The sequence below is a fragment of the Erythrolamprus reginae genome, chromosome 1 (assembly GCF_031021105.1).
Source record: "Erythrolamprus reginae isolate rEryReg1 chromosome 1, rEryReg1.hap1, whole genome shotgun sequence".
In the NCBI taxonomy this organism is placed as follows: Eukaryota; Metazoa; Chordata; class Lepidosauria; order Squamata; family Dipsadidae; genus Erythrolamprus; species Erythrolamprus reginae.
The window spans coordinates 216,076,113-216,090,387 of NC_091950.1; the positions used below are offsets into that span (position 1 = coordinate 216,076,113).

The window sequence follows — 14,275 nt, forward strand, 5'->3', positions numbered from 1 at the left end:
TTTGTTTTTCTTGTCTAAATGTAGAAACTTACTTTTTTCACCTTTGAATGTTCAGGTCTGTCAAGATCCTTGGCGTGATCTATTTTTTGAGAAATCCATGTTGACTTTATTATTTTGCTTGCTTTATTATTACTTTGCTTGCTTCTAGATATTCGTTGATTTGTTGCTTGATTATCTTTTCCATAATCTTCCCTGGAATTGAGGTCAGGCTGATAGGTCTGTAGTTTCCTGGATCTACTCCCCCCCCCCTTTTTTTTGAAGATGGGAACTATATCAGCTCTTTTCAGTCCTTTGGCAGTTCCCCAGTGTTCCAGGATAGGTTCTGAGATCTCATCTGCCAGTTCCTTCAGAACCTTGGGGTGTAATCCATCTGATCCTGGTGATTTCAACTCGTCTAGGGTAGACAAGTGTTCACTTAGCATTTTCTTCCTTATTTTAACTTGTGTTCCTAATCTGTTTTTTGTGGTGCTAGATTGGACCCTTTGTGTAAAGACAGTTGCAAAAAACGAGTTAAGTAGCTTTGCTTTCTCCCTGGTTGCTTGTCACCTTCTTGTCATTTTCTCCTAGCAGCAGACCAATTGTTTTTTGTTTGTTTGTTTGTTTTTAATATGTTGGAAGAAGGGGTTTTTTTGTAACTTTTTACTTTTGTTGCAAGCCTTTGTTCATTGTGAGCCTTAGCTTTCTTCACTTCATCTTTACAGGCTCAGGCTATTAGCTAGAATTCTGCCTTAAGTATTTTCCCCTTTGACACTTTTTATACTTGTCCTTTTTGTCTTTCAATTTGTCAAAGAGATCTTTATGCAGCCATGTTGGTTTCTTTTGAGACCTATTGTTATTCTTCTTCATTTGTATTGTGCTAGACTGGGCTTTTATAATTTCACTTTTCAAAATCTCCCAAGCTTCTTAAGTTGTTTTCCCTTTGAGGATTCTCATCCATGGAATTCTTCCCAAGCTCTCTCTAAGTTTATTGAAAGTACTTTTCTTAAAGTCCAAGACTCTAGTTTGATTATGCTTCCTACATACCTTAGATAGCTGTCTAGCAAAATGTTCATCTACTTCCTCTGTTTGGTTGGGTGGCCTATAGTATAGACCTATGGCAAAGCCATCTCCCACCCACACCCTAATATTGACCCAAATGCATTCAAGCTAATTTTCATTATTGCTGTGTTCTATTTCTGTAGAAATGTAGTTATTTCTTATATATAATGCAACTCCACCTCCTCTTTTATTTGGTCTATTTCTTTTAAATAATTTAAGTCCCTCTCTCTGTATATTTCATTTGTCAGTTTCATCCCACCAAGTTTCTGCAATGGCAACAATATCATACCTTTCCTCATCTACTTGAATTTCTAATTCACTCTTTATTCCTCATACTATGTGCATTGGTGTATTGACATTTGAGTCTGTTTTGATTGACCCTTGTTTATTGTCTACATGTTCTGTCTGGGTGCCCCCAGACTTCAACACCAACTGGAAAAAGCAGCCAGACACGCTGGTAAAATCAAAAGCACTTTATAGTTTGAAAAATAAACACAGAGAAAAACCTGTTCTTCCCAACAGGCAGGCTATGAGACTTCACAGCAGAGTACTGATGGCCAGACAATACAGCAGACTTCTTGCTGGCACACCCACCACTGTAGAGAATAAGACCCACACCTTTTCCCCCAAGGTTTCAGTATTCAAAGTCACAAACCAGAATTCCAAGACGCCAAAGATCACAGCCAGGTCCCAGGACTCCCAAAGATAATACTCCACAAGCCAGGAAGGGTGGGTCTGCCTTTTCAGCCTTTCCAGAGAGCACCACACCCAAACCCAGCTGTTGCCTCTTTAGTGCTGAAAGTACCTGGCTAATTGTCCCCTTCGTTGTGTTGCTCTTCTCTGCCGGAGATCGATTATTGCTTGTGCATTTTCATCTAAGGAATCCAGGCTGCTTGCTGGGGAGAGCTCCCTCTCGGGGGACTCTGGCTGCCCTCCCTTTCCCTCAGCCTGAGATTCCTCCTCCCCGTCTGCCTGAACCTCCTGTTCCTCATCCTCGCCCTCTGAGCAGGAAGCCGGCAGAGGATCAGCCGTTCCCTGAGGGGCCTCAGACGGAATCACAACACTACATAACCTGTGTTGTGCCTTACCACTTCTATTTTCTTGCAGCCTGTTTGATTAGTGCACATGGTATGGCAGTCACTATTAAATGCTTGGCTTTGCTTCATCGCAGGGCTTATAAACTTATCCCCCCACACACATCTATTTTGCATGCACTATAATCCTATTAATTTTAGATTGCTGGGGACAGACATGTTCCATATCAATAAATTCTCTGTCCCTGCTGTTCAGTTTAAATGTTTATCCAGGAAATCTGTGAATTTAATATCAAATAGCTCAGTCCCTTTCTTTGATGGATGCAAACCATCTCTTTTGTATAGTTTTTCATTGGACCAGCTGCAGACATCATGACTAATAAAACCAAAGCCTTCCCTTTTACACCACTCCTTAGGTGCACATTAAACTCTGCTACAGACTGTCCTTTTCCTTTTTGTTCCTTACAAACTGGTAAAACATCTGAAAAGATAAGTCTACAACCTATACTACTTAATTCATACTCCAAGCTCTGGAAGTCATTCTGCACAGATTCTCCTGTGAAGGAGAGATTCTCCTATGAAGGAAAACCACAGACTGACACTGACACTGTAGCACTGGTGTCTAATAGCAAGAAAGGGCTTTTTGGGGATATGTTCAAAAGAAAAAAATGTTAATTCGGTGAATACCACAGAAAAGGCAGAGATATTTAATTTAATTTATTCGACTTCTATGCTGCCCAATCCCATAGGACTCAGGCTGGCTTACAACAATAAAAACAATACAATAGTACAATAATAAAAAGAAGTCGAACAGCAACAGTAAATAAAACCCTCTGACCCTAACAAACCCATCATAACCCCCCTCCACCCCCACCCCCAAAAATCCCCAATCTAACAAACATACATACCAGACAAACATACTTCGGGCATGTCTGGTGTTAAAGTTCATGGCCCCCAGGCCTGTTGACAAAACCAGGTTTTAACAGCTTTTCGAAAAGCCAGTACAGTGGGGGCAGTGCGAATGTTGGGGAGCAGTTGATTCTATAGAGCTGGGATGGCAACAGAAAAGGCCCTCCCCCGCAGTCCCACCAACCTACATTATTTAGTTAACCTGGAGGAAGCCGATTCTGTGTGACCTAATAGCCTCTGGGAGGTATGTGGCAGGAGACGGTCCCATAAATAGTCAGGCCCTAAGCCATGTAGGGCTTTATAGGTGATAACCAACATCTTGAATTGTGACTGGAGACTAATTGGTAGCCAGTGCAGCACGTGGAGTGTTGGTGTTATAAGGGAGTACTGAGGTACACCCATAACAGCTTGCGCAGCTGCATTCTGGACTATCTGCAGTCACCAAACACTCTTCAAGGATAGAGCACATTGCAATAATCAAGTCCTAGTCCAAATAGGGCCATAACTGGTATACCAGGTGAATCTGAGCAAAGTTCCCCCTGGCCACAGCCGAAAGATGGTGCTCAAGGTTTAGTTGTGGATCCAGGAGGACATCCAAGTTATGAACCCTATCTGAGGGGGTCAGAACCTTCCCCCCCCCCAAGCAATGGATAGACAGATGGAACAGTCTTTCAGAGGGAATGCTCAGAGTCACTCAGTCTTGTCTGGGTTGAGTTTGAGACTGTTGGCTCCCATCCAGACCCTAACAACTTCCAGGCACTGGCACATCAGTGAATTGTCAGGGGGTGGAGATGTATAACCTCACCCCATGCCATTGGATTATATCATCCAGTGGCTTCATGTAAATGTTAAATATGGGGGGGGAGAACAGATCCCTGCAGCACCTCACAAAGTAGGGGCCGCGGGGGGATCTTGCCCCCCTCCACTAACACCAAGTGTGAATGACCAGAGAGGTAGGAGGAGAACCACCATAAAACAGTATCTCCCACTCCCAACCCCTCCAGCCATTGCAGAAGGATAACATGGTCACTGAGAGGTCAAGAAGCAACAGGATAGAGGAATAACCCCTATCTGGGGCCCGCTAAAGATCATTCATCAGTGTGACCAAAGTGGTTTCCATGCTGCGACCGGTCCTGAAACTGGACTGGAAAGGGTCAAGATAATCGGCTTCATCCAAGAACCGCATGAGCTGGAGTGCCACCACCTTCTCAACAACCTTGCCCCAAAGGGGAAGGTTGGAGGCTGGCCTATAGTTCTTCAATATTCATTTTTAAATTTTATTTCAACCTTGTTTACCAAGCCTAAGTTTTCTGTGGAGTACAGAATGGAAGGACAGAATTAAAGCTTGAGACTTTTTTTGTGGCAAAGAATTTTTTATTTTTTCACTCCAAACACATATGCAAAATGACATACCATCAATCCTGAGTTACATAACAATAATTCATCTAAAATTGGGTATTCATAAGCCATCAAATGCTACCTCCTTTTACATTTAACATCTGGACAAACATAATTACTCAAATTTCTTATATGCATTTAAAAAGCTATTAGCTAATACACTCTTTAATGCTGCTTTCTTTCTAATCACATCTAATACATTTAGGGCATGGTGCTTCAATCTTCTCCATATATTCTTAATATCAATTTCATGTATATTTCTTAACCCTAATTTCACAATAGTTGCCCTTTAACAAAGAAAACAAAGAGGGGTGAAAAGCAAATATTCCCATTCATATCAACTACATGCTAAATTTTATCTAACAATCACAGGGATCAAGGTTATATCAATTCAAGGGAGAAAAGTCCAAAAAATTTATCACATATGTCTCAATTAACCCAATTAATAATTCCTTTTGGTAGGTAAAATAAAAAAAGAAAAAAGAAAAAGTAAGGAAAAGAAAAAAAAACATGCCCTTTTCCTTTTCTTTCATATATCCTTTATAAACCCAATATAATCATGCCCTATTCTATTTCATATCACTGTAAACCCAGTGGAATCATCATGCCCTACTCTATTTATATCATTGTAAACCCAGTGGAATCATCATGCCCTACTCTGATTATGTCACTCTAAACCCAGTGGAATCATCATGCCCTATTCTATTTTTATCACTGTAAAACCAGTGGAATCATCATTCCCTACTCTATTTATATCACTGTAAACCCAATGAAATCATCATGCCCTACTCTAATTATATCACTGTAAACCCAGTGGAATATTTGTGCCCTGTTCTAAATAAATCATTGTGAACCCAGTGGAATTATCATGCCCTAATCTATTTTATATCACCATGAATCCAGTAGAGCCTACTCTATTTCATGGGACAATAAACCCAATAAAATCTTCATACCCTAATGTAACTTAAATCACTGTAAACCCAGTGGAATCATCATGCCCTGCTCTATTTATATCACTGTAAATCTAGTGGAATCATCATTCCCTATTCTATTTTGATCACTGTAAACCAGTAGAATCCTCATACCCTACTCTATTTATATCAGTGAAAATCCAGTGGAATCATCGTGCCCTATTCTATTTATATCACAGTGAATCCAGTGAAATCATCATGATCAGATTTATTTTATGTCTCTTTAAATCCAGTAGGATCATCATGCCATAATCTATTTATGTCACTATAAATGTGATCATCATGCCCTGCTCTTTTAATTTGATCTATAAATACAATATAATCTTCCAACCCTATTCTTAATTTATAATTTATAACACTATGAAGCAAATATAATCATCATGTCTTACTTAAATTCTATAATTATTATTTCTCATTATCTTTATTTCCTTTTTCCTGAAAAATAATAATTATCCAATATAATCATCACTATTTTCTATTTCCATAATTCTATTATTCCATTATACCATAATTCATCCCCATAGATAATTCCCATAATTTTTGTTTATCTTATAATTAAACCTTATTACATGTAGAATTCATTCTCAATGTTTTAATTCCTTTCTCCTACGAATTATAAAAGTAATAAAAATAATAATAATCCAATGTAGTCATAACCATTTTCTATTTTCCTTATTCTACTATTCCATTATTCCATTACTTACCCCCCAAAATAATTTCCATAATCTTAACATATCTTAATTAAGCATTGTTACATATATGACTCAATTTAATATTCTTTCATCTTGCCAATTAATTTCCCCTCCATCTTTCCCATTCCTATCCTCCAATCTATATTAATTTCTCTTTCCCAGTATAATTCCACATAATAAAATCCAATTTAAATTCATCATTAAGCTCCCATTCATCCAATTCATCCATTTATCAAAAGTTTATTCTTTTATAAATTTATCATTGTCTCAATCTTCTTTAAAGGTAGTGCTGCCATCCATATTTCTCATTTCTATGTTTCATATTCCATATTGCAAAGACATATCTTTAATCTCTTTCTGGTAATAATATCCATTGTGCAATTATCCTCAGTCTTTTCAGATGCTTGGTTTTATTCTTTTGCCAGATTTATAGCCATGTCTCCATCAGTCAGTTCACATGTCTTTTCTCTCAAATGTTCATTCATTTCCAAACAAAGGCTGATAACATCCTCTTTCTCAGAAGTAAATACATAACAAACACATTCCATCCTCATATCCAGAACATATAAAATATTCCACAACCAAGTCCGACATCTGTTGAAAGCATAATCCAGCATTCTGCCTGCAATAACCCCTCCAACCAGTAGATGGCAAGCTTTTATTTCTTCCATTGATTTATTTTTTTTAATCAGTAATTAATTATCTTCACAACACACAAAGAATAGCTTCTCAAAAAAATATCCTTAAGAATCCAAATCTTTATATCTCTTTAAGAAAAGTCCACTATTGGGCATTTTGCTGTGGCCTGAAGCATTTTGCTATTTGCTCCATTGCTGAATAGATGCTTCCTCTCCAATTTCCGGCAAGTTTAATTTCCGTTGGAAAAAAAATCAGCAAAATAAAATTTCAAATCCCTTTTCAGCAGTCATCACTCACCAGCACACCACTTAATTTTTTCTTTACCTCGCCAGCGCTTTAATTCGTCCTCTTCCCAGATGTTACTGCTCATCTTCAATCCCTGCATTGCGTTGTTTCAGTGGCTACAACGGCTTAGGCATGGCAGCCTAGCTGATTTCACACCACCGTTAGTGCTAGACTAGGCCGGTTCGTCTGGTGGGTATTCCAACCCCAAAACCATACCCCCATTAGCATTCCTAGTGTCACCTCCCCTTCAAGGAGGATCTGGTCTGGTTCCATAGGGACCAGAACCCCTGGACGGTGTGGATTCGGAGTGCCCCCACTGGCAAAGGGGAACTCCATGTTGCTGCGGCCATTGACCCCACCCCTCTCCCAAACTTGAGACTTTTAACCGTAGCTGGATATCCTTTTCTTATTTTCAATTAGTTTAGTACTAGATGGATTGCATCCTAAAATACTGAAACAAACTGGTTGATGGTGCGACCATACTCTTGTATATATTTTCCCAAATAATTCTGGAGAACTGACAAACTGTTGGATGACAGGAGCAAATGCTCCTATCTTCAAAAAGTAATAACAAAAATTCAGCAAACTTCAGACCCAGTCAGTATGACACCCAGGCTTTGGAAGTTCTGGAATAGATAGTAACAGTTTAGTAATTAAATGAAGTCTGCATATATTTGTGAAGGAAACAAGTAAGGCCGCTACTCCTGTTGTTCCCAAGTTTGTGTTTCTTGGAGATTTTAACTTATCCCTGGGTAGCATTGAGACTGGGGCCCTTTAGGATTTCAGCAAAATATCTGACAATTTACTCGGAGACATGCTTATCATTCACTGTTGATTGGATGACATCACAACTAAGTGGATTAAAAGCTGGATTGAAATTTATATTCATGAAATATCCATTGATAATTTATTATCAATTTGGAAAGAGTGACTGAATGAGATGCCACAACAATGAGTCCTGGATCATTTACAGTTCAATGATTTGGATGAAAAGGTAGAGGGAATGCTTATCAGATCTGTAGGTAATACAAAACTCATGGATGCTAGTTTGGAAAATTGGGTTTACGGTAACAGAATTAAATTTAGTAGCAATAAGTACAAAGTTCTTCACTTGTGAAATAAAAATCAAATGCACAAATATTGGATGGGGAATACTTGGTAGCACTAAATGTTACAAAGATCTTCCATTTTTAAATTAAAAGTACTTGATTGCATTTAATAAAAGCTGGAACTTTGAAGTGGCTGCAAAAAAGACAGGTTTATTATTATAATTTTAAATTCATGGGAAATCATTCCACTCTATTATGCTTTGATCAGACCCCATCTTTAATATTATATCCAGGTCTGGCATTACACTGTAAGAAAAAAAAATCGTAGAAATTATTTTTAAACCAATTCAGAAAAGGGCAGCAAAGATGATTGGATTACTAGACATGATTTTAATGATTCCTAACAACTATAAGCTTCTAATTTTTTACTGATAAATTTCTCTCCCTTTTAACATTAACCCCAGCCTCCAAATCTTGAAATTTCACAATACAAAAAGAAATAGGATGGAGAAGAAGGTGTGCATGCACCATCCTTTGGTGTCATGCTGAATTAGGCCAGAATTTGCATTGCATTGCAATTTATAATAACATAAGGAAAAACAGAGATTCAGTCCATTTTTCTGTTTAAAATCCTGTATTCAAAAATTATCATCGTACGTAGATACATTACACAGATACAGAGAGATAAAAGATCAACTATGACCCTCGCCTTCACATGCAAGGCACCTGAAGTTCAGTTAAAAACAAGGCAGCAAATCTTTACTATACTTATTCTCTATACATTTAACTGTAGTTCTGTACATGAATGCAATTGTTCATGTAATCTAACAGTCTTCTTCATTAGAGTCATGTGGAAAGTAGCACTATCACTCTAGGAAAGGCAGATCTACTCCCTTTCATATCTCCCAGCTGAATGCAAAAGGAGGAGAGACTGTTAAGGAGAGGATTGCATTCTTAATATGCTGCAGCAAACACACACTAAAGCATACTTTTGCTCTTTTAGTGGCCATTTTCCCCAATCCAGCAAAAAAGAAGAAAAGAGACTATAAAAGGTATGGTAACTCAGACTCTGAGAAATGCATGGCTGGCATTTTAAAATGCTGGCCGAAATTGCCCAGGAGTTGGAGAGACGCAGTGTGCTCTCCGGCTTCTGTCGGCTGACGGAATGTCGGCTTTTGGCAGTGCGCCAAGATGGCGTGCTGCCTCCTGGGCCGGGGGGAGGTCCTGAGTCGCCCTATTTAAGGGCGGCTCGAGACGACCTCCCCCTTTTGCCCTCAGCTATCCTGAAGCGAACACCCGCCCGCCCTCCTCTATCATACAGTGTGCCTGAACGAGGTTGACTCGGGGCCGAATAGGATTTTTTTTGTGGTCTCTCCTATGTGTGCGACCATTTTTTCGCCTATTCCACACTGACGTTAAGGATGGACTGGTCAGAGGGTGTAGCGCGATGTAAATACATATTTGGCCAATTTGGCTTTCCCTTTGTCACTGGGGTTTGGCAGTTTGGGGTGGAAATGGGCAGTAGGACCAACTGCGTGTTCTCCTTTTGGGCATCTTTTCAAAGATGATGAGCCGCCTCTCCCCATGAACTATAGGTTTGTGCAACTTTGGGGATTGGAGGGGGGATGCCCATGGGACTCACCTTATCCAATTTCCCGTGGGGATTGGAGGTTGAGCTCCTCCCACATGCTTGAGGGGCGTGGCTTTGATCCAGGTGAAGGTGGCTACCTTCACCTGGTTCATCCAGGAGTTATGCCCAATAGTTGCCTATGAAACTTTTGTTAGGTAATTTCTGCCCCATTAGTTTATTTGGCCTCTGCAGGTCCTTTGGTTACACTTGTTATAACATTGACATTTACGTTATTTAAATTTATGTTAATTTAATAAAGTGACCCCATTTTAAATTCCAGTTCCTATCTCCGCGTTGTTATTCTGCTTTCGGTGCAAAGTATTACAGTGAAGATATTGATTCATCATCATCTTTGTTTCACTATCCATAGAGACAAGCTGAAAGTCTTGGGGATAAAAATGGTATATTCTAGACAAATCACTTTATTCACCAGGATTAAATGGTACAGCAAAATGAATTGAAAGTATCACATGTAGCAATATTTTTTAATATATATAAATGTAAACTTACCCTTGGGTACAATTTGGGTGACAGGAACGACATTCACGATCCTCATCTGCATACTTGAATATGAAGCTGTTTGTCCCTTGTACACCATCAGGGCATTTTTCAACACAATTGGGGCCATCTTTAAAATGAAAGCATTTGGTACAATGATCTGGTCCCTATGTAAAAAGAAGAAACACAGAATATTCACATTTCTGTTTCAGATTGGAGAGCCCCAAGAGTAATATTTGACACAGGATGCAATACTCATATTGCCTTATGTTGGGACTTTTCACAAAAACAGGTGACTGTTATACTTTATTAGATTCTATCTTTATTTCTTTTCAGGCCATGTAAAGCTTTCATGGGGACATGCATAGCTTCAATATAATATTTACGCTAAGATTAAAACTGGAACCAGAGACACCCAAGTTAAAATCCATCCCAAGGACAATATGTTTAGGTGTTGATTTTGGGATAAGAGTCATATACAGTACTCTTAGCCTCTTCTAATTCAGAAGTTTGTAATTGTAAGGGAAATTAAGAGGAAAGAGTGTATTGTACATTGTCTTGAGTTCATGGAAGAAAGGGATGGATATAAATCTAGCAAATAAGTAAAATGAATAAATTTACAAAGGAAAAAAGGATAAATGATAGAAAAAACAAATCTATCTTTTATAATAACCACCTATATGTTGGACTTTATATGGATCATACTTACAGCCGCCCTGCAAGTTATTCTGTTTCCATCCATCTTTTCACACTGTGGATCACATTCCACACAAACTGAACCATTTGCAAACTCTCTGTATTCCCTGTGGAAATAACAAGCAATTTAGAAATACCAGAAGTGACAGAATCAGGGAGCAACTTCAGTTTCTGACATGATTGTTATTCTGCAAGCAAAAGTGCTCCCCCCCCCCAACTACACCTTCTCTTTGATCATTTTCTAATTAAGTCCCCATCCCCAAGTCCTGGATTAACATGCAAATGCTGTACTGCTTGGTTTTATTAACTGTTTGTAAAGACAAGGATATTAAAATATTTCACTATTTATACAAACATACAGCATGCCCTTTTTGATTGGGACCTGCCCAGAGTTCAATATAAAATGGTAAGCTATATCAGTATTTTAAATGATGAATAAATAAACATGCTGGGGATGAAAAAACACATCTATTGAAATAAAGGGACTTATACATATCTAATCTAATTTCAACCAGTAGGATTTTCTCTATCTCTAATGACTTCCTTGGTACACTTGAAAGACCTCTAACAAATTGCTGTATTTTTGGAGTACAATAGGCACCTTTTTGACCCCCAAAAGAGGATGAAAACTTGGGTGGGTCTTATACACCGAATGTAGTCCCACCCAGCCACTCCCACCCTTTGGCCTCTGCCTTTTAGCAATTTACCTCCTTGCAGCAAACAGAACAGATCCTGTTAAGCCAAGTAACTAATCAGGTTCCTGGCCCTCAGCTGATTTGAGGCTGCAGGTAGGCCGGCCAACCACCTGCTAAACTGAAAGTGAAACTAGCTGCAAGGAGGCAAATTGCTGGGAGAGAGATACAGATTTTTATTTTCTGCTGAACTGGATGCAAGGAGGTAACTCAATTAACTATAAGTGTCTGTACATTGCTCAAATTATTAGACTTATTTTTTTTAAGAATGTTTTATTATTATTCTAGACAACAAATTGAAGAAGCTGTTTAAAATAAATGCTTGATCTGAAGACTCCAGTGATATTGTACCTTCTTTTAAATATCAGATAATAACTATACTTTCAGAAAGCCACACCAATTTTTAACATCTGTAAAAGTATAATTGGAAATGTAACATTGTGCTGTTTAGTAGTAAGATAAGTTGAGTTAAACCCTGACTTAGTCATGTTTGGAGTAGATCTATTGATATAATTGGGTGGAGTTAGTGTGACTACATTTAAGAAACTTTTCTAGCATTAATATACTGCCATAATGCACATTTCTTCAATTCTTTGCTGTTTCTATGGGTCAGGCACACGTGCACAGAAATACACAGCAAACACTGTATATCATCTCTACTGTTTGCTGTTTGTTAAGAGGCAAATTGCTGGGAGGCAGAATTTTTCCCCTTGTTTTTCTCCCCCAAAACTAAGTTGTGTCTTGTACTCCAGTGCCTATTATACTCCAAAAAATATAGTACTTCTTTGTGAAAGAAAAAAAATCATCTAAAAAACGCTGCTTGCACAGAAATAATGGGGAAGCTGAAGTTATATAAATCATATATTTGGAACCTAAAACAGTTATCACTGTTAAAGGGGTATTATTAGTGGGAACAGCCCTTAGATGTTCATTTCCTGTTCTTTCATCCTGGGAATAATTGCAGAGGTTGTACAGAACACCAGGCGTGCATATAACCTACTGACTCAGCATTCAAAGCCAGAGTGGTCTAATTAGCCACCCAGTTGTTAAAGGCAATCAGATGAAAAGAATCATACTATTGAGATGCTAGAGTTCTTCTATGTGTCCCACTGAGACTGCTGGTAAAATGGGAACTATAATCGATTCTAAACAGGGGCCTAATATCATAGCCTGATATTTTCTTAGCCTGAGAAATCTAACATTATGGAAAGAACATGAGGTATCTGTGCGTCTGTGCCTTCCCGATTGAAGCAATTTGTTACTGTGGGGATACCATCTAGTATAGATTAGTTTATCAAAAGAATCGTAGACCAACTTATCTAAGATTAAAATACAATACAAGAACAATTAAAAAGTATCATTCATTAATATCCTATTATTGGAAAAGAATTAAAAAATACATTACTAATGTCTTTGACATTTGACCACATATGGAGATGATGGTAGAACAAAATTTAGCAAACTTTGGTGTATTAATTGAGAACTGATAACAATGCTTTCTTATGTTACTATTATTATTACATCTAATTAGAAAGGATTCTATTAGGTCCAAATGGAAATACATATAAAAGGAGCAACACAGTAATCAAGAGCTAGATATTTCTATTACTTCATTTTTCTATGTAAAAATCTATTTTGAGCTAGGTATATTGCTAACTTTGCCTTCACTAAAGAAAATGATCTTTGATTCCATCTACTGACATTAAATAGGGGGTTGTAATCTCTGTTACACTAAAGTGGTTTTTTTTGGTTTTTTTGGTGGTCTATATCAGCGTTTCCGAACCGGTGTGCCGCGGCACACTAGTGTGCCGTGAGACACAGGCAGGTGTGCCGTGAAGCTCCCCGCCCGATCTGCCCCCTCTCCTCCGCCGCCGCCCCCTGCCTTGGGGCGCGACTTCTCTTGCGGCGGCGGCAGCTGCAGCTTCAGCTCCTCGGGACGAAAGTGCTCCCAGCCCTCTCTCGCAGCCCCCTGGCTGGGAGCGCTTTCGCTGCGAGAGAGGGATTTCTCCATCCATTTCGGGAATGCCTGCCCTGCCCCTCTCTCGCGCGCGCCGCTCTCCTTTTCTCTCAGCCCTCCCTGGCTTCGCTTCTCAATCCCTCCCTCCTTCCGTCTTTCCTTCCCCTCAGCCGTTCTGTCTGGGGGTCTCCCGCTCTTCCCTTCCCCACCTCCCAGGCTTTGCCTTTGCCACCCCCACCCTTTTTTGGTTGACAAGGAGTCCTTTGCCGCATCCCGCAGTTCGCACTCGGCTCGAGGCCGCTTTCCCTGGCTGCGCTTGGAACCGACAGGGCGCTGCTCTTTCTCTCTCTCACTCTCTCCCGTGAGGCGGGGGAAGGGAAAAAAAGCAAAAAAAACCCTTCTTGCAGCGTGCCCCCGCTCGTCCCTTTAGCAGCGAGGGAGGGAAGTCAGAGGGCGAGGGAGCAAGCGAGCGCTCTTATCCTCAGTGCCCTCTGCAGCCTGCCTTCCTTCTTCTTTGCCGCCGCTGAGGGTGGAGAGAAAGATAGAAAGGAAAGAGGGAGGGAGACAGAGAAAGAGAGAAAGAGAGACATAGCAAGAGAGAGAGAAAAAAGAAAGAAAGAGATAGCAAGAGAGAGAGAGAGACAAAGAGATAGCAAGAGAGACAGAGAGAGAGAGAGAGAGAAAGAGACATAGCAAGAGAGACAGAAAGAGAGAGAAAGAGAGAGAATGAAAGAGAGATAGCAAGAGAGGCAGAGAGAGAGCAAGAGAGAGAGAAGGACATAGAGGG

The 14,275-nt window shown here is 39.5% G+C and overlaps 1 protein-coding gene across 1 annotated transcript in view; it reads right to left on the reverse strand.

Annotated features, from left to right (window-relative positions):
- Positions 1-14,275, reverse strand: part of ERBB4 (erb-b2 receptor tyrosine kinase 4) — a 1,218,240-nt gene that overhangs the window by 260,443 nt on the left and 943,522 nt on the right. Inside the window, exons 14-15 of the mRNA XM_070732179.1 lie at positions 10,853-10,946; positions 10,156-10,310 (exon numbers count right to left, since the gene is read on the reverse strand). Coding sequence (XP_070588280.1) covers positions 10,156-10,310; positions 10,853-10,946 — 249 coding nt within the window. The remainder of the gene's footprint in view (positions 1-10,155; positions 10,311-10,852; positions 10,947-14,275) is intronic.